Genomic DNA, 25207 nt, shown 5'->3' on the forward strand with positions numbered 1-25207 from the left:
TCTTTCAGCTACATTATGTACTTAGTTATGGTAGAACATGGGGAATAAAGGGCTGTGCCAAACGTTTTGCAGAAAAGGTGGGGTTTGAGAAGGGATTTAGGCACTGTGACTGCCCTTGTGTTTCCTAGCCACTTTCTTTTGTATTATATGTATTATTTTGTTTTGCAGCTTTCCTCCTTAGGTGGGTCTTGAAGCCTTGTCTGAGGAGGGCTGTGTGTGTGTGTTGCTGGCGGTGCCACAGAGGCTGACACTGTGGTGTTGTCTTGTGTGACGTGTCGTAAGAAAATAAGAGCCTGCTGGATCAGGCCAGTGGCTCATCTAGTCCAGCATCCTGTTCTCACAGGGCCAGCCAGATACCCGTAGAAAGCCCACAAACAGGACCTGAGTGCAAGAGCACTCTCCCCCCCTACGGCTTCCGGCAACTGTTTTTAAGAAGCATACTGCCTCTGACTATCGTGGCAGAAAACAGTCATCATGGCTAATAGCCATTGATAGCTTTATCCTCCATGAATTTGCCTCAGCCACTTTTAAAGCTATCCAAATTGGTGGCCATCGCTACCTCTTGTGGGAGCAAGTTCCACAGTTTAACTATGCTCTGTGTGAGGCAGTATTTTCTTTTGTCTGTTCTGAATCATCCAACATTCAGCTTCATTGAATGTTCATGAGTTCTAGAATTATGAGAGGGGAGAAAAACTTTTCTCTGTCCACTTTCTCCATGCCGTGCATAATTTTATATATTTCTCTCATGTTGCCTCTGACTCGCCTTTTCTCGAAACTGCCGCCCTGGGCTCCTATAAGGAGAAAGGGTGAGATATAAATCTAACAAACAAACAAACAAAGTAAAAAGGCCCAAATGCTGCAACCTTTCCTCACAAGGGAGTTGCTCCATCCCCTTGATTATTCTGGTTGCCCTTTTCTGAACCTTTTCCAAATCTGTTGTTATGTGCCTCCAAGTCGACTACAACTTATGGTGACCCTATGAGTCAGCAACCTCCAAGAGCATCTGTCATGAACCACCCTGTTCAGATCTTGTAAGTTCAGGTCTGTGGCTTCCTTGATGGAATCAATCCATCTCTTGTTTGGCCTTCCTCTTTTTCTACTCCTTTCTGTTTTCCCCAGCATTATTATCTTTTCTAGTGAATCATGTCTCCTCATTATGTATCCAAAGTATGATAACTGCAGTTTCATCATTTTAGCTTCTAGGGATAGTTCTGATTTAATTTGTTCTAACACCCAATTATTTGTCTTTTTTGCAGTCCATGGTATGCGCAAAGCTCTCCAACACCATATTTCAAATGCGCTGATTTTTCTCTTATCCGCTTTTTTCACTGTCCAACTTTCACATCCATACATAGAGATTGGAAATACCATGGTCTGAATGATCCTGACTTTAGTGTTCAATGATACATCTTTGCATTTTAGGACCTTTTCTAGTTCTCTCATAGCTGCTCTCTCCAGTCCTAGCCTTCTTCTGATTTCTTGACTATTGTCTCTATTTTGGTTAATGACTGTGCCAAGGTACTGATAATCCTTGACAAGTTCAATGTCTTCATTGTCAACGGTAAAGTTACATAAATCTTCTGTTGTCATAGTCTTTTTGACGTTCAGCTATAGTCCTGCTTTTGTGCTTTCCTCTTTAACTTTCATCAGCATTCGTTTCAGATCATTACTGGTTTCTACTAGTAGTATGGTATTGTCTGCATATCTTAAATTATTGATATTTCTCCCTCCAATTTTCACACCTCCTTCATCTTGGTCCAGTCCTGCTTTCCGTATAATATGTTCTGCGTATAGATTAAATAGATAGGGTGATAAAATACATCCCTGTCTCATATCCTTTCTGATGGGGAGCCAATTGGTTTCTCCATAGTCTGTCCTTACAGTAGCCTCTTGTGCAGAGTATAGGTTGCGCATCAGGACAATCAGATGCTGTGGCACCCCTATTTCTTTTAAAGCATTCCATAGTTTTTCATGATCTACACAGTCAAAGGCTTTGCTGTAATCTATAAAGCACAGGGTGATTTTCTTCTGAAATTCCTTGGTCCATTCCATTATCCAACGTATGTTTGCGATGTGATCTCTGGTGCCTCTTCACTTTCTAAATCCAGCTTGGACGTCTGGCATTTCTTGCTCCATATATGGTAAGAGCCTTTGTTGTAGAATTTTGAGCACTACTTTACTTGCATGGGATATTAAGGCAATAGTTTAATAATTACTGCATTCCCTGGGATCCCCTTTCTTTGGAATTGGGATGCATATGGAATGCTTCCAGTCTGTGGGCCATTGTTTAGTTTTCCATATTTCTTGACAGATTTTTGTCAAAATTTGGACAGATTCAGTCTCAGTAGCTTGTAGCAACTCGATTGGTATGCCATCTATTCCTGGTGATTTGTTTCTTCCAAGTATTTTAAGAGCAGCTTTCGCCTCGCATTCTAAAATTTCTGTTTCTTCATCATAAGGTTCCTCCATGAATGAATCTGTCATCCTGGCATCTCGAGTTCTTCAGTGTATTGCTTCCATCTTCCTTTTATTTCATCTTGGTAGGTCATTGTGTTCCCCTGTTGATTATTCAACATCCGTACTCGTGGTTTAAATTTCCCTTTCATTTCTCTAATGTTTTGGAATATGGCCCTTGTTCTACCCCTTTTGTTGTGTCCTCTTCTATTTCTATACAGTAACTATTGTAATAGTTCTCTTTGTCGTCGTCATCCTAAAATTTATTGCTTTTAGCCATAGGCCATTGCAGAGTTCTTTTTGTCCTTGCATACTAGTTGCTGTATTGTTGCATTTAGGGTTCTGACTGTGATTTCTATCTCTTTTTGCTTTTGCTTTCCTTCTCTCTTTAACCATTTTAAGAGTTTCTTCATAGTTCCGGAGTTCTTCTGGTTCTCTGTCAACTAAGTTTAAAGCCTCAAACCTGTTCCTTATTTTATCTTTATATGCTTCTGGGATGTTATCTAAATTGTATTTTGGCATTATGTTTGCTTTGTTGGTCTTCTTTAGCTTTACTCTTTTCGATACGACCAGTTCATGATCTGTACTGCAGTCTGCTCCTGGTCTTGTTTTCGCAGAAAGTATGGAACTTCTCCATCTTCTGCTACCAATTACAGAATCAGTTTGATTCCTATATTGACCATTTGGTGATGTCCACATGTACAGTCGTCTTTTCGGTTGCTCAAAAATGTGTTAGCAAGAAACAAATTATTGGCTTCACAAAATTCAAGAAGTCTTTCTCCTGCTTCATTTCTGTCTCCTAGGCCCCATTTCCCCACAATTCCTAGTTCTTCTCTGTTCCCTAGTTTTGCATTCCAGTCCCCCATGGTTATCAGCACATCTTGTTGTGGTGTGTGATCAATTTCTTCCTGTACTTCTGCATAAAATCTCTCCAATTCCTCTTCTTCTGTGTTTGCCATTGGAGCATAGACTTGGATGATGGTTATGTTGATAGGTTTCCCGTTTAATCTCACTGATATAACCCGCTCAGACCTTGTGTTGTAGCTTCTAATTGCTCTTGCTACATAATTTCTCACTATTAAAGCTACCCCATTTCTTCTTAATTTCTCATTTCCTGCATAAAATATTTTGTAGTTGCCTGATTGAAAATGTCCCATTCCCGTCCATTTTAGTTCGCTCACACCATGTATTGTAATGTTGATGCGTTCCATTTCTTGCTTGACAATTTCTAACTTTCCCTGGTTCATGCTTCTCACATTCCATGTTCCTATTGTGTGCTTCGTACAACTCCAGACTCTGCTTTCGCATCTGTGCACATCAGCCTCTGGGTTTCCTTCCGGCTTTGACCCAGCTGCGTCATTAGTCACAGCGCTACTCGTACTTATCCTTTGTTCTTCCCCAATAGCTCGGTGAGTGCCTTCTGACTTGGGGGTCTCATCTTCCAGCACTATCTCGTGTTGCATTTTGGATACTCTGTTCATAGGGTTTTCATGGTAAGAGGTATTCAGAGGTGGTTAACCATTGCCTTCCTCTAAATTTGGATACATCTTAGTCTGGTGTCTCAGCCTTGACCATTCTGCCTTGGGTGCCCCTGCTAGGAGTCTAGCCTCTTGGTCTAGACTCCTGACAATATTGCTCTTAGCTTCTTCAACACTCTCAAACCCCCTCACCACGTTAAGGTGTGCATCCTGAAGGGGTTTTCCAAAGCTACAATATCCTTTTTCAGGTGAGGTGACCAGAACTTATTGTCATGAGTACACTGGCTCCTTCTGTGTGTATGTGTCGTATGTGGGCATCATTGCCAGCACTGTCCCTTAAAAACACTGAGAGTGTCTGCTCTGCTGCCATTTATTTACTGTCCTTGTATTTACTGGCTATGTGTATTCACCAAGGACCACTTCTCTGTGTTTTTTGGCCTGTAATTATTAGCACCTCGCTCCTCCTTCCTATCTTCCTTCACATTTCCCTAATCTCACTGTCTCTGATCTCTCACGTTTGTCCAAACCCCAGTCATTTGCGTTTGAGCTTGCCCCCTCCCCCCCCCGTACATTTAGGCCTTCACTGCTTTTTTCCCTGGTTCCCTAGTATCTGCCCCTCTTCCATATAAGGCAATCTCTCCACATAATTGGAACCGGTTAAGCTTATGCTCCAGGCAACATGGATAAGGTTGCCAGGTCAGAACCATTCAAAAACCTGATAAAATGGGGGCAGGCCCTAGTGACATCATTAAACATGATACATTGTATCAACCACAGTTGCTTGGAGCATACCATTCAAAAAAAATTCTCTGGAGATTAAAATAGAAATCTTACCTAAAATAGGGTGTTCCTAGGTCCATCTGAAGTGACAAGGTCATTCTTTCTCACAAGCTTAGGGTAATGCAAAATGGAAATGGACTGCCTTCAAGTTGATCCCAGATAGGGTCTTCATGGTAAGCAGTATTCAGACAGAGGTGGTTTACTATTAAGAACATAAGAACATAAGAAGAGCCTGCTGGATCAGGCCAGTGGCCCATCTAGTCCAGCATCCTGTTCTCACAGTGGCCAACCAGGTGCCTGGGGGAAGCCCGCAAGCAGGACCCGAGTGCAAGAACACTCTCCCCTCCTGAGGCTTCCAGCAACTGGTTTTCAGAAGCATGCTGCCTCTGACTAGGGTGGCAGAGCACAGCCATCACAGCTAGTAGCCATTGATAGCCCTGTCCTCGATGAATTTGTCTAATCTTCTTTTAAAGCCGTCCAAGCTGGTGGCCATTACTGCATCCTGTGGGAGCAAATTCCATAGTTTAACTATGCGCTGAGTAAAGAAGTACTTCCTTTTGTCTGTCCTGAATCTTCCAACATTCAGCTTCTTTGAATGTCCATGAGTTCTAGTATTATGAGAGAGGGAGAAGAACTTTTCTCTATCCACTTTCTCAATGCCATGCATAATTTTATACACTTCTATCATGTCTCCTCTGACCCGCCTTTTGTCTAAACTAAAAAGCCCCAAATGCTGCAACCTTTCCTCGTAAGGGAGTCGCTCCATCCCCTTGATCATTCTGGTTGCCCTCTTCTGAACCTTTTCCAACTCTATAATATCCTTTTTGAGATGAGGCGACCAGAACTGTACACAGTATTCCAAATGCGGCCGCACCATAGATTTATACAACGGCATTATGATATCGGCTGTTTTATTTTCAATACCTTTCCTAATTATCCCTAGCATGGAATTTGCCTTTTTCACAGCTGCCGCACACTGGGTTGACATTTTCATCGTGCTGTCCACTACAACCCCGAGGTCTCTCTCCTGGTCGGTCACCGCCAGTTCAGACCCCATGAGCGTATATGTGAAATTAAGATTTTTTGCTCCAATATGCATAATTTTACACTTGTTTATATTGAATTGCATTTGCCATTTTTCCGCCCATTCACTCAGTTTGGAGAGGTCTTTTTGGAGCTCTTCACAATCCGTTTTTGTTTTAACAACCCTGAACAATTTAGTGTCATCAGCAAACTTGGCCACTTCACTGCTCAGTCCTAATTCTAGGTCATTAATGAACAAGTTGAAAAGTACAGGTCCCAATACCGATCCTTGAGGGACTCCACTTTCTACAGCCCTCCATTGGGAGAACTGTCCGTTTATTCCTACTCTCTGCTTTCTGCTTCTTAACCAATTCCTTATCCACAAGAGGACCTCTCCTCTTATTCCATGACTGCTAAGCTTCCTCAGAAGCCTTTGGTGAGGTACCTTGTCAAACGCTTTTTGAAAGTCTAAGTACACTATGTCCACTGGATCACCTCTATCTATATGCTTGTTGACACTCTCAAAGAATTCTAGTAGGTTACTGAGACAGGACTTTCCCTTGCAGAAGCCATGCTGGCTCTGCTTCAGCAAGGCTTGTTCTTCTATGTGCTTAGTTAATCTAGCTTTAATCATACTTTCTACCAGTTTTCCAGGGACAGAAGTTAAGCTAACTGGCCTGTCATTTCCGGGATCCCCTCTGGATCCCTTTTTGAAGATTGGCGTTACATTTGCCACTTTCCAGTCCTCAGGCACGGAGGAGGACCCGAGGGACAAGTTACATATTTTAGTTAGCAGATCAGCAATTTCACATTTGAGTTCTTTGAGAACTCTCGGGTGGATGCCATCCAGGCCTGGTGATTTGTCAGTTTTTATATTGTCCATTAAGCCTAGAACTTCCTCTCTCGTTACCACTATTTGTCTCAGTTCCTCAGAATCCCTTCCTGCAAATGTTAGTTCAGGTTCAGGGATCTGCCCTATATCTTCCACTGTGAAGACAGATGCAAAGAATTCATTTAGCTTCTCTGCAATCTCCTTATCGTTCTTTAGTACACCTTTGACTCCCTTATCATCCAAGGGTCCAATCGCCTCCCTAGATGCTCTCCTGCTTTGAATGTATTTATAGAATTTGTTGTTGTTGGTTTTTATGTTCTTAGCAATGTGCTCCTCAAATTCTTTTTTAGCATCCCTTATTGTCTTCTTGCATTTCTTTTGCCAGAGTTTGTGTTCTTTTTTATTTTCTTCATTCGGACAAGACTTCCATTTTCTGAAGGAAGACTTTTTGCCTCTAAGAGCTTCCTTGACTTTGGTTGTTAACCATGCTGGCATCTTCTTGGCCCTGGCGGTACCTTTTCTGATCTGCGGTATGCACTCCAGTTGAGCTTCTAATATAGTGTTTTTAAACAACTTCCAAGCATTTTCGAGTGATGTGACCCTCTGGACTTTGTTTTTCAGCTTTCTTTTTACCAATCCCCTCATTTTTGTGAAGTTTCCTCTTTTGAAGTCAAATGTGACCGTGTTGGATTTTCTTGGCAATTGGCCATTTACATGTATGTTTAATTTAATAGCACTGTGGTCACTGCTCCCAGTCGGTTCAACAACACTTACAATCTCGCACCAGGTCCCGGTCCCCACTGAGGATTAAGTCCAGGGTTGCCGTTCTTCTGGTCGGTTCCATGACCAACTGGTCTAGGGAATAGTCATTTAGAATATCTAGAAACTTTGCTTCTTTGTCATGACTGGAACACATATGCGGCCAGTCTATGTCCGGGTAGTTGAAGTCACCCATTACTACCACATTTCCTAGTTTGGATGCTTCCAAACTATTGCCTTACTATTGCCTTCCTCTGAGTCTGAGAGGCAGTGACTGGCCCAAGGTCACCCAGTGAGCTTCATGGCTGTGTGGAGATTTGAATCCTGGTCTCCCAGGTCGTAGTACAACACCTTAACCACTACACCACACTCAGGGTTACCCACAAGTCCTCTCATATGTAAGTGATGTAGCTTTGGACACATCAGCACAAGACTGGGCTCCTACTGGGAGAAAGGGCAGGACATTAATCAAATAAAGAGATAAATAACTAAATTAGTACAATAGGGCAGTGGTCTCTAAGCTTTTTTCCCCAGACTACCTGAAAATTGATTACGGTCTTGGTAGACCACTTAATGATTCTTCTGCCTGTTGTTGCAATTATAATATGCTGTGCTGGATGCAGCATGATTTTTAATTGTATTTTTATGACTTCCTTTATTTTTAATATTGTATTTTATGGATTTCAAGAAATCAGAAGAAGGCTAGGACTGGGGAGGGCCGCTATGAGAGAACTAGAAAAGGTCCTCAAATGCAAAGATGTATCTCTGAACACTAAAGTCAGAATCATTCAGACCATGGTATTTCCAATCTCTATGTATGGATATGAAAGTTGGACAGTGAAAAAGGCGGATAAGAGAAAAATCACCTCCTTTGAAATGTGGTGTTGGAGGAGTGCTTTGCGCATACCATGGACTGCAAAAAAGACAAATAATTGGGTGTTAGAACAAATTAAACCAGAACTGTCACTAGAAGCTAAAATGATGAAACTGAGGTTATCATACTTTGGACACATAATGAGAAGACATGATTCACTAGAGAAGACAATAATGCTGGGAAAAACAGAAAGGAGTAGAAAAAGAGGAAGACCAAACAAGAGATGGATTGATTCCATAAAGGAAGCCACAGACCTGAACTTACAAGATCTGAACAGTGTGGTTCATGACAGATGCTCTTGGAGGTTGCTGATTCATAGGGTCGCCATAAGTCGTAGTCGACTTGGAGGCATATAACAACAACAACAAAGGGGTGGGCTGGAGAGGGGCACTTTGTCAATCCAGGAGGCTGCAACAGAGACCATATGGAGAAAAATATCATTCCATAACCCGCCAAGACTGCAGCTTTACTGAAGTCCAGCTGGAATTAGAATGTCATTCCAGTTAATCCAAGGGTGTTTTAAAATACCCTGAATGTCACCACCCCTCTCTCTTCTTTCTGTCTCTCCCTTTCCTTTCTTACCTTGGCAACAGTTGTCTTCTCAAAGCTGTTCCGGTAACACTTTACTTCCATGGCCCTTTACATTTTCTTTGGGTGGAACATTATTTCCCCCCCTCCCTCCACACTGTAACTGCGGGTACATTTTACATTTTTATGCATGTCAAATTTATATTATATTTTTATGTATGTCAACGTTTCATTCAACCCCCCAAATATTTTGTGGGCCAATTCCTTATGCTGGTGTGTGTGTGCGTGTGCACACGTGCCAGTCAAACCTTACCTACCAGCTGTCTTGCTCTCTCAACCTCCCCCCCCCAATCTTGCGTGTTTAGTGCCAACTATTCAAATGAATTCTACTAATGGAGTTGCTGGTCATGTACTGTGCATGTCAATTAAAAGGGATGCATAATACTTTATAAAGCAACTTGCAGTTCAGCAGGGGGGAGACTACCTTCTGTGGGGAAAAATTGAGGAGGGGGGAAGAGAAGTAAAAATGTGATGTTTTTTAACTGCAGCAAAAGGGGGGAAGAGACCTATTGCCTTTAAAAAAATTATAATGCAAAAGTATGCAAGCAGCTTTAGGAAAGATGCAATTAAAGAAAAAAAAATAACGGGGTTATTTTCAATGCTTACGTACCCTAAAAACGTCAGCAGTGGGAAATGAAGGATTAGAGAGGAGAGGAAAAGAGCTATGGACGTTCTCATATTCCTAAGGAATATGAGAAGTCTTTTTAAATAGACAAGATTTAATGCATGAGCCAGAGTAAAATATTTAAGAATGCCTTTTTTCAGAACAACACAACAGTTCTGCTCTGCAACACACACACACACTTTTAGTTCCAACAGGCCCCATATTTGGGGTGGGATTAGCCTTCTTACCTGGCTGCAATCCTGCACGCATTTACCTGGGAGTAAGTCCCACTGAACTCAATGGGGCTTACTTCTGAGTAGACATGCACTGAGATGCACTGTCAGTTGTACGTCAAAGAAAACAAGTAAACTTGGAAATCCACTTGACAACATTTCCTTCCTTCCTACCCCTAGGCTCCATGGACCCCCTTCATCAAAAGGTGCTCCTCGGCGGCGGCGGCGGCTTCTGCAAGGGAGGCGAGGCTGCCCACAAGGGGGCCAGGCGAAGAAGAGGCGGTGCTTCGGCAAAGCTCTCACCTGTACCTCCCTGCCGCCTCCCACTGCAAAGCAAAACGGGAGACTCCTTGGGAAGAGAGACTGCAACCCCCACGCGCAGGGGCGGCTCTTCTTGCTGGCCTCCGCAGCATCCGCCTGCCCCACTTCTTCCTGGTGCCTAGGGGCGGGGCGGCTCTGGGTGTCACCCCCCTCCATGGTGTCACCCGGGTGCGACCCGCACCCCACTGGTGATGCCCCTGTGCTGTGCAGACCAATCCAATGGACTTCGAAGTAAACGTGGATAGGATTGCAACCATGTAGGAGAATACACTCACAGAGGGAATTCACTCATCTACAAGCCCCGAAAGATGGAAACATCTTTCTGAGAAGGAAACCTCTGTTAAAAGATATGGGACTGGAAAGAACTGAGGCTTTCACAAGAGAATGTGATGTAAAATTTCTCTAACATAGAGCTTTGACTGAACAAATGTGAGTTGGTGCCTTTATTTTGACCTTCTCACACTTTCCTGGTGTTTGTGAAACAGGAAAGCTGTTATCTGTACTTTGTATGGAGATCCACTTAACATGTGTGTAGATCAGTATCCAAAAATTGGAACCATGGAACAACAACCCTGCAAGGCAGGCTGGTACCCATACACATGATTTAGCTGGTGTTGGTGTGGAGTTAGTTCACTGAACTGATCCAATTCTGGCACTGGACTGGATTGGGTGGCACGGCTAGTGCGACAGCTGGGATCCCTGGGAGACACCCCCCATGAAAGGGGAGTGTGTTTGCCACTGAGAAGAGTCTTCTCGATGACTGACTGACCTCACAACAGTCCAAATGTGAATGGGGGAAAACTTACCTATCGATTGTGCTTCCCAGGATGGGGCTCCCACTGTAACATACTCTGTTGCCCAAAAAACCTTTCCTGACGGTTGTGAAACAGGAAAGCTCTTCTCTGCCCTTTGTATGGATGTTCGCTTAAAATGTGTGTGGCTCGGTATCCAAAAATTGGAACCATGGAACAACAATCCTGCAAGGCGGGCTGGTGCCCATACAAATGATTTAGCTGGTGTTGGTGTGTTTGCCACTGAGAAGAGTCTTCTTGGTGACCGACTGACCTCACAACAGTCCAAATGTGAATGGGGGGAAAGTATCGATTGTGCTTCCAAGGATGAGGCTAATCTTTTCCTTTTATCAGCATAGGGAATATAACGTAAACGATTCATGGCAAAGAGTTTATGCAGAGCTGCTTGTTTTTCTATAATATTTAAAGTCTATGCACATTTCATTTACAGTGGCTACCATTTCAAAATGATCTAGGAAATGTTTTCATTTCAAGACATCGCTATATTTTCTCTCATCTGTGTCATATCTGTGTATACTACTTTTTACCTCTTTATAACTGTTGAAACATTTACTGAGGTCATTATTCTTTACCACACAATCAGAACAAGAAACTTGTTTCTCATCATGTGTCAACTCTGCATAGAAACACCGGTGGCTGTTTCTTCATTGCTTTTATACATATTGTATTACAGTGACAGCAGTGAGCATTAACAAAATCCATGAAGTCAAGACCAGAAATTCTGTGTGTGTGTGTTTTCATTGACACACTCTGTGGACCAATAATACTTACTCTCCTTGGGGAAGCAGCAACATCAATGTCACTGGGAGGGGGGATGCAAGATCCCTTTCAAAGCTGAAGGGGAAATAAATAATCCTAGGGTTGCTACCGAAACCAAGTTTTGCAGTGGAAATCTCCGCGATTTGCTCTAACTGCAAAGGTTGCCTTCTGAGCTTAGGGATGGATTCTTAGATCTCAGCCGGAAACAATTGCAAATGGGAAGTGAAAGTGAAAAGCACTAGGCTCAGCAGGACCTGCTGCAAGCAAACCAGCAAGCCTAACAGAAATTTACAAGCTCTAGTTCTGCAGAACGCAAAGAAGTCGGCGTGTCCAGAGACACTTGTTAACATGATATACCCAACCACTTTCCCTTTTAGTTTGCATAGTCCGTTCCTGCTGCTAATGAAAACACCCGTAATCAAAATTGTCACAAACCAAAGCGGTCGAATGCTTTGCAAAGATCATCTCTTCCACATTTGGCTTTGAGGTGCCAGCAATGTTTACTGCACTGGAAACAACAAATGGCCCATCCTTAAAAAGTTTTGTAGTGCGAACCCTGCAGGCCACAGAGTGGAAAGCTTACTATTATATGATTTCTCTTTTATTTATCAAGATAACAAAATATAACACATTTAACAGCAATCACATTACAGTGGAACATCAGAAACTGACATTTTTTTTCCAAAGAGGAAATTGGCAATTGCAGAGTGTACCACTTCCTCCCTGCCAACATAGCTGCTGTATATATTTCAGTTTCATAGATCAATACAGTGTTATAGCATCATTTTTAAGGAAACGTGGTTGTGTCCTGTAAACGCTGTCTGAGTTGCTTCTGGATGTACTGAACTGTTTTAAATGTGAAAACCACCTTATAGTACCAGTACAAAAAGGTTCTGATGTACCATACAGGGGCATCTTGTACTACACATAGAACTGTGCTATTTTGGAAGCAGAAAACACATTGTTACTCAAACAAAAGGAATGTTGTGCACATATAAGTCTGCCTGAAAATTACCTTTCAAGTTCTGCAGTAAAAAGTACCTTATAACCTCAAGACATTTCTTCAGGAGATATGACCTTTATTTTTTCATAACTCAATGGAACAGTCAGTGGAAAGTACAGCAAAAAAGAGAAAGCACTTGGCGTTTTACACACAGCAAAGTATGGTTACTTCTGAAGGAGAATAAGAAAAGGTAATTTACTCAAAATGTTGATCAGGCATGTTCAGCGCCCTGCTTAGGGGCTGCATGGAACTCTTTTGCGTATGTTCCTGCATGGCCTGGCCATGGCCTGTGTTGAAGTGAGCAGCTACCTTTCTCGGCCTGTAATTTTTTCAGAGCTCTGGCTCTGGGTTATGTTTTGTCCGCACTGGGATGATGGCCCAATAGGGCTGTGCGTTCCCAGGCACTCCTCATTCAAACCAGACCCGTTAAAGGTATTACCCGGGGGGATTTCTGAAAGCAGGCTCTGTGATGATGGCATTATGGGTTCATCATCAGAACTTGTTAAATACTGATAGGACACAGGGACCGCTCTGTAACCTGTGTTTGGTTTTTGTGTGTTCCTGTGGCTTGTGGTGTTGGAGGGGGTGTTACCAATTTCTACATTGCTTGTTCCATGTGTTGTATTTCTGCTTACATTATCCTTGCACAAATGATCAGACAGTTGCTGAAGGTTCTCAAGGATGGCGCTCACTCTAGCCTCCTTGAGAGAAATGCACCGTTCATAGTGTTCTCTGTCCTGCCTTGACTCCTGCATTTCCTCCTCCCCTAGATGTGTCATTTTAGCACTGTGCCTTCTTCGGCACGCATGACAACGATGCACTCCTGACGCTGCCTGCTTGCGATCCTCGCTTCTTCTTTGGAATGTTCCAAAATAGAATGAAGCATGACCTCTATGCGGCCTCCCTTGGTTGTCTGCGTTCTTAACATCCCAAGGCGTTCAGCGGGTGACAGTGTCGAGACTGGATTTGGAATGGCGCGATCTGCACAAACAGCAATATACAGTAAGGTGTGGAACAATCATGGGGCCCACTCAATACCTCGTCACATTATAATCACTACTGTTACTGTAATTAATTGAGGGTCACCTACAGCATAGTTGCTTTGCATGGAGCAAACCCCCACCAACCCTTGTTCCATAATCAAACCTATAGACAGATTTTAGTGACGGAAATCCTCTATATCTCTATAAAGTACTAAATTTTGTTCCTTTTTTGAACTACAACTCACATCATGAACATCCAGTGGCCATGCTGTCTGGGGCTGATGGGAAATAACCATGGGACACTCCTGGTGGTTGTTTGTGGTTGTATGGGTGTTGGGGCTCTGTGCCACTTTGGGCTGGTTGGAGAGCTGTTTATGCAAATTTAGCTACTGATGGAGTGTAAGGGAACACTTACCAAAAACGCCATCCTGCTCTTCGGTCATGATGTGTTCCACCAACGTGCTGTTGAGCTCTGTCTGTTCCCCTGTCGGATGTGCACCTGCGTATTTCAATATAAATCTTGTTAATATTCATCACTTCTGAAAGACCAAGTCATCTCCTTTCTTTGGCTTGCAAAGAGTGGACCTGCCAACATCACTGGAAACATAACAGGTGTTATCCCTTCCACACTATTTGGCGGCAGTTCCATTGCAATCCTAAAATTGCCAAACTTTTAAGAAGTGATACGGCCTTCCTGGGCCCTGTTTGTATGCAATCATTACTTTTAGATGAAAAACAAAGAATTCGATTTAGGGGAACAACATGACACCATGGGTTCACTACTTCTTGGAAACTCACCATTCTGAATTCCATGGACTAATGCTGAGAAGCTTGCTTCCTCGTTCTCAGAAATAGTGGTGTTTGTGACCATGTTATTATCTGCTGCGACACATGGGATTTCTTGGACTGCATGTAAAAAGGAAAATCATAAAGTAGCAACATATTGTAATTAGTCTGATTTTACATCAAACTGCAGTATCGAGTTAAACTGTAAATCAGAGCTTGGAAAAGTTACTTTTTTGAACTACAACTCCCATCAGCCCCAGCCAGCATGGCCACTGGATTGGGAGTTGTAGTTCAAAAAAGTAACTTTTCCAAGCTCTGCTGTAAATGAACCCAAAATATAATTAGAACATAACCTCCAAAAGGCTGTCTTCACCATCATTTGACAGTGGCCAATGAAATGGCTTTGAAATACATATAAACAAATTTGACAGATTTCAAGGATGAATAATGACAGAAATAAATGTTGCAAGTTTCAATCATCTGTGGAAACATTAGTAACACAGGAAAGAAACAAATAAAGAAGAACCCCAACAAACAAAACAAAAATATAATTCTCTGTCTTTGGAGATGGCAATTACATTCCCACAGCACATTGCTTCAAAGGGAGCTTTCTTTAACAGCTTATTAAATGTGTGTGAGGCTTTTAGGCGGGAGGTTTGAATCCCCGGGCTGAGTGGCTTCCTAGTGCTGCCTGCTGCCCGCTCATTAGCTGTGAAGCCATTCTTGCCTCCCCAGGGAGGGAGTTCCAGAGCCATGGGGCAGCCACCGAAAAGGCCCTATCTCATGTCCCCACCAGTCACACTTGTGAAGGTGTTGGGATCATGAGAAGGGTCTCTCCTGAAGATCTCAGGGCCCGGGCAGGTTCATATAAGGAGATACGGTCTGACAAATAGCCTGGACCTAAGCCGTATAGGGCTTTATAGGTCATAACCAGCACTTTGAATTGTGTCTGGAAACAGACTGGCAGCCAGTGGAGCTGTTGCAGCAGGGGAGTTGTATGGTCCCTGTAACCAGCCCCAGTTAACATTCTGGCTGCAGCTCGTTGCACCAACTGGAGTTTCCGAACAGTCTTCAAAGGCAGCCCCACGTAGAGCACATTACAGTAGTCTAAGCGGAAGGTAACTAAGGCATGTGTCACCGTAGCCAGATCAGACGACTCCAGGAACGGGCACAGTTGGCGCACTAGTCTTAATTGTGCAAAAGCTGTGAAGCGGGTGTGCCTGAGGCTTTTAGGCGGGAGGTTTGAATCCCCTGCCTTAGTGGCTTCCTAGTGCTTCCGTGCTGCCCGCTCATCAGTTGTGAAGCGGGTGTGCGTGAGGCTTTTAGGTGAGAGGTTTGAATCCCCTGCCTTAGTGGCTTCCTAGTGCTGCCTGCCGCCCACTCATCAGCTGTGAAGCGCGTTTACAGGCAGCGCTTGCCGGCTTATTCTGGGCGGGAGGTTGAATGTGTTGGGCCCCCAACTATGCTTTTGCCCTGGGCCCCGCACATGCTAAGGACAGGTCTGACCTTGGAAGGGAAAACCATACAATAACAGTACCATCTTTTCCGACCTACCTTGCACATCTGCTTCTCCAATATACTGTTCTACATCCACCCTGACCAAACCAGCACGATTTAAATTAGCGCTCTGTCAAGCCACAAGCAGGGATCTATGTCTGTTGCCGCAGATCTGTTTTCCCCTTGCTGTGAAGCCATACTGCGTGCGATTCTTTTGGGTGTTATGCTAGCATCCCCACGCAGGATGCTGTGAAGCTCCTCGTAGAAGGGCAGGTTACTCGGTTGTTCCCCGACTTTCGGTTGTGTGCGATGACCTTCCGGTACTCACCCCGAAGAGACTTTGTCTTGTTTCTGCATTCTGCAGCAGTACGTCTGTGTCCTCGCCTGGACATATCACGCGCTATTTCATCAAAAGTTTCCATGTTTCTGTGGGAGGACTTCAGAATGTCTTGTACCTTGGCTTCCCCCCATATATCAAGGAGATCCAAAATCTCCCTGTTCCTCCATGAAATACCACAACCAGTTTTTGCAGCATCTGACACTTTGCTTTGCGCCATCTTTCTCTTTTCTGCCCTTTATGCCTCTTTCTTTCTTGATGAAAAAAAAAAAGATGTGTACGTTCTGCTTTAGCTTTTCTGGTTGATGGAACCACACACACGAAGAGAATGGCCATTTGTATGGCAGCCGTTCAGCGATGAGGAAATGGCCTGAGGTCTGCCTTGGCCAGTGAGCAGTGGAAAATGAGGAGGCGATTGTCCTTGTTGCGGGCATTGTTAGGCAAATGTGATGGTGATTTTGAAATCTAAGGTGGGTCATGTATCCTCATCCAGTAGTGAACTGTTTACGAGTCATTTTGGGGGTAAACATTTACCATAGTCATCAATGCCCAGCCTGGGAGCATTATTTCGCTAACTTTGCAGTTTACAGTTATTACTGGCCGGTATACTAGGAATGCAACACCAGCTATTACACATTACTATGGTTAAAACAGTTATCTTCAACCTTTTCTGAAAGACAACCCACCTGTAATGCAAACATACATTTAGGGACCCATGAATTTTGTTGTAGTGATCGTGTGGAAACCCACTTTGGTTTGGGCTACAACACAGTAGTGGGTCCCCAACCCATATTAAATGACTAATTATCTAGAACAACTGTAGTGACTGCTTCTGTAATCACAATTGATACTGCGTATCAGAACAGTAACATTTCCCATAAGCATCCTTTGAAAAATAGAGTATATAACAGATATCTAACTGTTCCATATTTTATGACCATGTTCCGCACCGTTCATGCACTGTGTGCTTTTAAAGTTAACTCAGCTGGAATTAGAATTACTATGCCACAGAACTCTTAACATAGCATTGTACCCGCAGTGCTGTTTACATGGCAAAGGGGAGCCTGCCCGCTTATTTAAACTTCCTGGACCGAAGCGGAGGAAAAGCCCACTTCCTCTTTGTGTTTTGAACATTTAGCACTTCCAGTCTAGTGTACTAATATTTTTTAAAAGTGTTTAGCAACTGGGGTGGGGACAGGAGATTTCTCAGATCATACCCTGAATGCTTCATAGTACTAGCCCTGAGGCCAGGCAGAGATGATTTATGATCAAAGAAGAGGTATGACAAGTCTCTAAGAAATGACAAAGCTGTAGCCCTCCAAATACTGTTGGACTAGAACTCCCAGCACCCCTGATCACTGGCCACACTGGCTGGGGATGAAGAGAATTGTAGCCTAGCAATATCTGGAGGTGAGCTGCATCTACCGTCAGGCCTCCCAGTCTGTCTAATGGCTCCTCCAAATGCTCTATTTATTGAGCATTCATCATTGTTCGCTTGCACAAAGTTTACACAGTGGTTAGACTATATTCAGCATTCTTAAGCATCCCTTTGATTTACAAGCATTCATCCTGATTTACCTGTGGGGTGTTTACACGTCTCCCCATTAATCATTCACTCACCCCACACTTTTCAGTGTGTTGCTCTGTGGGCTTCCTAACTGCAAAAGGTCCGTGTTTATTTTTATTTTAAGTGGATTTCTTGTGCCAGGGCAGGAGAGTGCTTTCATCAACCTTAATTGCGCAAACCTACATTTATGGCAAGTGCTTTAATGAATTCTTCCCACACAATAACGAGTCTATGGTAGCCAAATACATAGCCAAGCAAACAACACAGGAAGGAGGGAAAGAGAATGGAGAAATGCGGCGGGGGGGGTAGGATACGTGATTGTTTCCATTATGTCTGCTTTGGGTCAGTTGTAACAGAGGGACTAGAGAGGTGAGGGGGCAACAATTCTACAGGGAACAGGAAACGGGTGAAGCTTTCCTTTTCCTCGATGTGTGTGCAGAAGCGGGTGGGCGGTTAATCTCCCTTGAAAGAGCTTGCAGCGAGAAGGCAGGGAATGATTCATTCTGTCCCCCCAAGCCAGGGCAACGTTGCAAGCTCTCTCCTCAGCCATTGCTTCGATCAGCCTGGCCCTGGTGAGCCAGACGCCCTTTTCTTCCCCTGCGGCGCGGCAAGTTTCTCCCCGCCGTTGCCTGACCTTTCCACTCTCGCCTGCAATTCTTCTCCCCGATCCTAAATGTGGGGGGGAGGGGGAAGCAGGATTCCCTCCCCCCCAGGCTTGGAGGGAGGCAGACTGATGTCCAAGCCACCCCCTCCAAACCGGCAGTCTGCCCGCCTGCCTCTGCCGTCACTGTTGTTGCTCCAACGAGGGGCCAGCGGCAGTATTTTCTGCACCCCCCAGGGAACATTTGCAAATGTCCCTGGACAAAGGAGTCTAGCGTATAGGATCGGGGACCCTTCCCCCCCTTTTTAAAGGGAACCAAAGGGTGCCTGGAACACTTTCTTTTAGCCAGGCGCTTTCCCACCGAGCTCTCTCAGAAGATGGGATGGCGACGGCCGGATCGATCCCGCTCAATGCCAAAGCGTATTGCAGCGAGGGCTGTTCTCGCGGGGAGTTCTCGGTACTTTTGGAATAAGGCCCTCCCATCTAAGAACTCACGAGTTCTAGGAGATCCACAGAGCACCCCTCTTTCCTTGCCTGGAGAGACGAGGTTTCCAAGGGGAGTACGCACGAAGTGCGAGTCCCTCTTCTTGCCCGAAAGGCGCCGCTTTGCACGTTGTTGCTCAATGAGGATGCGGGGTGGGGATTCTCATTCTGATAGGTGGGGACCCTTTCTTTCATGGCTAGGGCCCCGCCTCCCTTTTGCCCCCGAGAAGGAGCTGTTCGCTCATTGCCTTGGCTTGAGAAATCACAAGGCAAGGAGCTCAATACATACCTAACATTCCTTTGATCGACACTGAGAACTAATGAGCTGAGGACATTGACGTGAAAGTAAACAGCCAATGGAAATGTAGGCGGGCACAAAGCGCAGCCAATCACTTCTTTTACGATGGGGGAGCCTCCGCCAATAGGGGTATCGGCGGGGGTGGGGAAAGCTGTACGTCTTAGAGTCCTGTTGCTAGGACAGCGCTGAGGTTCTGCTTTTTTCTCTGAGAGGAAGGAGAGTGTGGTGGGAGTCACTTCGGAGCCTGCGCTATTCTTCCTCCCTTCCTACCGTCATGGTGGCTCGTCCTCTAGCAGAGTCCTAAGGGGACTTGCAGCCTAACCACCGCTATACGCAAAACTAAGGAGGGCCTCTTCTGAAGCCCCTTCCCTGGCTTCCCTAACTGAAACCATCCCGACACCCCCTCCCCAATAAGTGCTAGTCTCTTCCTCTCCCCGTTCCCCACAAAGTCTTATGGTGAGGGGCAGCGCAGATCATGGTGAAGTTGGCTGCCAAATGCATCGTGGCAGGTGAGTTCCAAAACTGGCCGCCTTGGCAGCATCTCTTGAAATTGTGTCTCATATAATGGGCCTGAGCATCCCTTGCCAAGACGTGCCCTCAAGAGTGACACCCGCTACTGAGAGAAACAGCATCGCTGCCTCGGAACAGCGTGCACGATCTAAGGCTGCCGTTGTAAGCAGTACTGACATTCGTTGGCCTTTGAAGGTGCCCGCAAGGTGTTGTGTTGTTTTTGCAACACTGCGAAATTGTTACTTGTAAATAATCCCCCCTGAAATAATTAAGAATTACTTCTCAACATGGTAAGGACTGGGCTATTTAATAAAATGTATGCCTTGGATTGATTTTGTGTCATGTAAAAACAAAGACAGGAGCTATCAGGTAGGTAAAGTTTCTCCTTAAAACACATACAAACAAGGAGGAAACAGTATTGTACACCTGCTCTGATTATTCTATTCCGAGGTAAATCTGACCTTCCAAGGTCAAGCATCACCTCTGCAGGTCTGGAAATTGCTGCCTCTATCAGTCTCATCCTTTATTTGTTTTTGTGGTGTGAGGTTTAATGTTTTGTCACTGTTGTTGCAAGGTACTTTGAGTAGTAGGGAGGTGGTATATAAATGTGATAACAATAGGTTCTCTCAGGAGCAAAGGCCTTAACGGAGCAGATTGTAATAGGGGTGCAACTGCTACTGCCATATAAGGTTCAGTCTCAGTTTGATGGTTGCTGAAGCAACATCAGAGCTCTGCTCTGGATACATTTTCCTGCTCTGCCTGTTGGGTATTCCTGTCCTGGCATCCATACATGGGTATAAGGTTTGAGTAGGGTACACAACACAGGCCTGAAAAGCATAAGTTCCCTCAACTATTCTTGGGAACAGTTGCTCAATTTGAGCCTAAGTGCTGGATTTTTCAAGCATATGCCATATCCAGATGTGATTCTCATGCATTTACATCTAGCAGGACAAGTATATCCAGTGGGCAGGCAGGAAGATGTGATTAGAGAGCAACTATTGTTAAATCTCAGTGATTAGTGTGACTGATGCAAACGAATTTTAATCATTGTCCTTGCAAAATTCTGATGCCTACAATGTTCATGCTGTCTTCTAATGATTTTGTTGTGATAGTAATTTGAAATATCTTTTCCAGACCTAGAAGTATATTGCATCTTTTTTAGAATTGTAAGTAAGGTTTATTGTTCATAGCCATTGGCCGCCACAATACATATAAAATAATTACACTTGTCAATAAGATAAAACATACATCAACAAAGGGTATGATATAAATATCTAAAATGCAATTGAAGAATTAAAAAACAGATGATAATAATTAAGGTTGAATAATTTAAACATTCATTCTAGAACCATTTACAGATTTGATATAAGCAAGTTTAGGTGATTGGTTTTGGGATCTCGCTCTAATTTTAGCCGCTGCTAAGGCGAATTTGGCTACTTGTGTAGTTATATACGGATCCAAGCCAGCTAGGAGTATGCAGATTTGCTCCATAATAGATCTATCTGAGAGGGTTAAAAGAATAGGCTGGAGAAATTTAAGCCTTGGGGTGTCATACAGCAAGCAGGTTAATAAATAATGGCCAATGTCCTCAACTTCCCCTGACTTGCATGGACATAGTCTTTGATGCATTGGAGTATATGTGTATCTTCCTTCCAGAAAGGCCGAAGGCATTGTCTGAAAGCGAAGAGCTGTGAACGATTTTCTTAAAGATCTAGTAGTTAAAAAAACAAAATAATGTTCCATCCCAAAACCTGTTTTGAACAAAGGATACCATAGGGAGAAGGCCGAATGAGTAACAGTGTGCAAGTCCCATCTTTTAGAGTAAAGGTATATTCTTTCCCTAAGAAGGGACTTCGCTCGCTGCGATGGAATGGTAGGTAGGATGTCTATGCTTATCCCATACATTGCAAGTATTATCTTGGTCCTTTTGAACCATGAGAGCGGAGATGGATTTTGTATTTGCTGAAGTAAGCATTTCTTGGGCAGGCGCGATTCGCTCATGCAAGCCAGCTTGAGCCAGTACAGGGCAAGGGCAGAATGTGCCATTGATTGTAGCGAGTAAAGTCTGGTTTTGGTCCTCATTAGTGCTATTGGAGTGCCTTGGGGTACAGCCAAGATGGATCTTCGAAAGGAGTTCTGAATGAACTCCAAGGAAGAAGGATTTACACACCCCCAAATCTCTGCTCCATACAGGAGCTGGGACACTATTTTTTTCTTATAGACTTCTAAAACCGGAGCAACCAGGCCCCCACCTTTGATGTTATAAAAGTGAAGGAGCGAAGGAGTGGAAAGGGAGGCCTTCAATTTAACTGCTGAAAAATGCGGTTTCCAAATGGGATTAGCAGAAAATCTCAAACCCAAGTATCTGATACTATACTGTTGTTCTATCTTTTTGGCATTTAAATTCCAAATATATATTGCATCTTTAGAAAATGTTATCATCTTTCAACAGTGCTACTGTATTGTGTTCTGTTCATTTTAGTGCATTAGAGTTCATATCTTCAATCTCTGTTTCATTATGAAGACTGTGAACAAGGTTATGCTTAACATTCCTTGATAATAAAAATGTTTTGGCAAATTCAAAGAAGCAAAATAATATTTATATAGCAACAAGTAGACATTCAACTATTTGGGAGACCAGGGTTCAAATCCCCACATAGCCATGAAGCTCACTGGGTGACCTTGGGCCAGTCACTGCCTCTCAGCCTCATGAAAACCCTATTCATAGGGTCGCCATAAGTCGGAATCGACTTGAAGGCAGTACATTGACATTCTTATAGTAATAAACTTAAGCATAAAGATATCACATACAGTAACATGAAGCACATCTATTATTAGTTTTTTACAAAATGATTTAACAACGTTGCAACATATAAAATATGCAGTCAAAAGGGGGAATCTAAGATGGAAAGGTTTAAGACAAAAAGAATTCGGAATATGCTCAATAAAACAGAAGGGGAGAGGAAAACTATAAGGAGGAAAGGATGGCACCTTCCACCGTGGAACCACTGAGCACTGTTTTTCCAGCAACCTCAGCCCGCGATTCCTTTCAAGGAGGGCAAGGGTGGGAATTCCCACTGCTAGCTGTGAGGGGTGTCCCTTTAAGAGTACAGGGGCTTTCTCCAGTTCTTACGGCCCCTAGAGGGCTGTCCTGTTCGTCCGCTCCGAGTCACCTGACTCTGAAGAAGCCACAAACCTGCGAGGCCCCGTGAGGAAAGAACAAGAAGAGCTAGCAAAAGAAAAGAGCGAGGTGTGCGCGCGCACCAGGGGTTGTGTATTACATGCATCGGGGCCCGGGGCAACTGCCCCACTTCCCGGTGCCTAGGGGCGGCTCTGGGTGTCACCCCCTCTGATGGTGTCACCCGATGCGGTCCACACCTCCCGCACCCCCCTAGTGATGCCACTGCATGCCAGCAGTTGGAGTATTTCTCCACTCCAGGATAGCTTGCCATATGTTTTCTTGCTGTTTTCTTTAATAGGTTTTTTTTTTTGCAATTTTGATGGCTGATTCAGCTTTGCCATTACACTGGCTGTTGTAGGGAGATGGTGTTATGTGGTGAAATTCCCAGTCTTTTGAAAATGTGGCAAATTCTTTGGAAGTGAACTGTGGTCCACCATCGGAAATCACACAGTCAGATATGCCAAGTCTGCTGAAGGGGTTCATGATTCTTTCTATTACAGTTGCTGATGTTGTATCTGGCAGTTTATCCATTTCCCAGAAGTCTGTATAGTAGTCTGCCAGAATGAGATAATTGCTGCCATTTTCTGTGAAAAGGTCCATCCCTACCTTACTCCATGATCTGTTAGGAATGCCATGGATCAGCAATGGTTCTTTTTGCTGACTGGCTTGGAACTCAGCACACACATCACAGTTGCGTACAAGGTCTCTGATGTCATTAGTAATGTTTGGCCAGTATACCACATCTCTAGCTTTCCACAAACATGCTTCTATTCCAGAATGACTGCGATGTATTCTTGATAATATGTCTTTTCTCATGGCCTTTGGAATGAGTATTCGCTGTCCTTTGAATATGATGCCATCTTGAACACTTAATTCATCACAATAGTTCCAGTATTCTTGAGTAGACACTGGAGCTTTGTCCTGGGTGTCTGACCAACCTGCTAAGACAACAGAGATCAATACATGCAGCTCTTTGTCCTGTAAAGTATGTTCCTGGACTCTTTGAAGTCCTTGATGTGAGATGGGCATATAAGCAGCTAGATTAATGCGTTCTAGTTCCTTTTGTCTGGCTTGCGCTTCAAGGGAATTGAGTATCTCATAGTCTTGCTTGTCAGTGTGCCTGTCGTGTGGCAAGGGTGGACAGGAGATCCACTATGTACATCTCAGCTCCTTTATATATTGTACCTTCAAGGGATAGCATTGTAGCCTAAGAAGCATGTGTTGGAGGCATTTTGGAGCTGATAGCAATGGCTTCTTAAAAATAACTTCTAGAGGTTTATGATCGCTGTCAACCTTAATGCATTTCTGACTTCATATACAGTAGGGCCCCTTCTCGGCGCCCCGCTTTTTGGCGTTCTGCTAATATGGCTCCAGCACGCTCGAGCTGATTGCACCCGAGGAGGGGAAGGTCAGCTGTAGCGCACTACACCTGATCTTCTCCTCTGCTGGCGCAATCAGACTCCTGCACTCGAGCTGATCGCACCGGAGGAGGGGAAGATCAGCTGTAGCGCACTACACCTGATCTTCTCCTCTTCTGGCGCAATCAGACTCCTGCACTCGAGCTGATCGCACTGGAGGAGGGGAAGATCAGCTGTAGCGCACCACACCTGATCTTCTCCTCTTCTGGCGCAATCAGACTCCTGCACTCGAGCTGATCACACCGGAGGAGGGGAAGATCAGCTGTAGTGCGTGCTATAGGGGATCTTCTCCTCCTCTGGCATGATCAGCGGGTTAGGTTCCAGACCCCCACACTACAGCTGATCCGCTTTTCAGTGGTTTTTGCTTTTCAGCAGGGGTCTGGAACCTAACCTGCCGTATGAGTGGGGCCCTACTGTATATTGGTCAAATTTTTCACAAGCAAATACTGTTGCTAAGCATTCTTTTTCAATTTGAGCATAATGCTGTTCAGTCTGTGATAAAGACCTTGATGCAAAAACAACAGGCTGCCCTTTTTGCAAAAGTACAACACCCAGGCCAGTTTCACTGACATCACATTGGATGGTGACATCTTCATTCATGTCATAATACTTCAAGACGGGATGTCTAGTAACCAAGTCTTTGATCTGTTGGAGGGCTGCATCATGTTGAGGTAGCCACACCCAAGTTGCACCCGTGTCCAATAGTTGTCTGAGAGGTTCACAAACATCAGAAAGGCAAGGAAGAAATTTAGTCAGATAATTAACAAATCCCAGTAACTGCTGAAGAGATTTGGTATTGGATGGTTTAGGTATCTGCTGGATAGCTCTCACCTTTTCTGGATCTGGTTGTAAGCCTTGTGATGTTAGGAGGTGTCCCATATAGGGTACTGCTGTCAGTCGTAGCCTCATCTTATTTTTATTGAGTTTCAGATTGACTTTTCTCGCCCTTTCCAGGACAGAGATGAGGTTGTGATCAAGGTCAGCTATGGCATTCTCCACTGAGTCTCCACAGCCATATACCAAAAT

General features: G+C 44.1%; 1 protein-coding gene across 1 annotated transcript in view; it reads left to right on the forward strand.

Moving 5' to 3' along the window:
* The first annotated feature begins 19266 nt into the window (after window positions 1-19266).
* LOC133390175 (ornithine aminotransferase, mitochondrial) overlaps window positions 19267-25207 on the forward strand; it is a 48348-nt gene continuing 42407 nt past the window's right edge. The window contains exon 1 of the mRNA XM_061638190.1: window positions 19267-19581. Coding sequence (XP_061494174.1) covers window positions 19548-19581 — 34 coding nt within the window. The 5' untranslated portion in view covers window positions 19267-19547. The remainder of the gene's footprint in view (window positions 19582-25207) is intronic.

This window comes from Rhineura floridana, chromosome 8 (assembly GCF_030035675.1).
Source record: "Rhineura floridana isolate rRhiFlo1 chromosome 8, rRhiFlo1.hap2, whole genome shotgun sequence".
Classification (NCBI taxonomy): domain Eukaryota; kingdom Metazoa; phylum Chordata; class Lepidosauria; order Squamata; family Rhineuridae; genus Rhineura; species Rhineura floridana.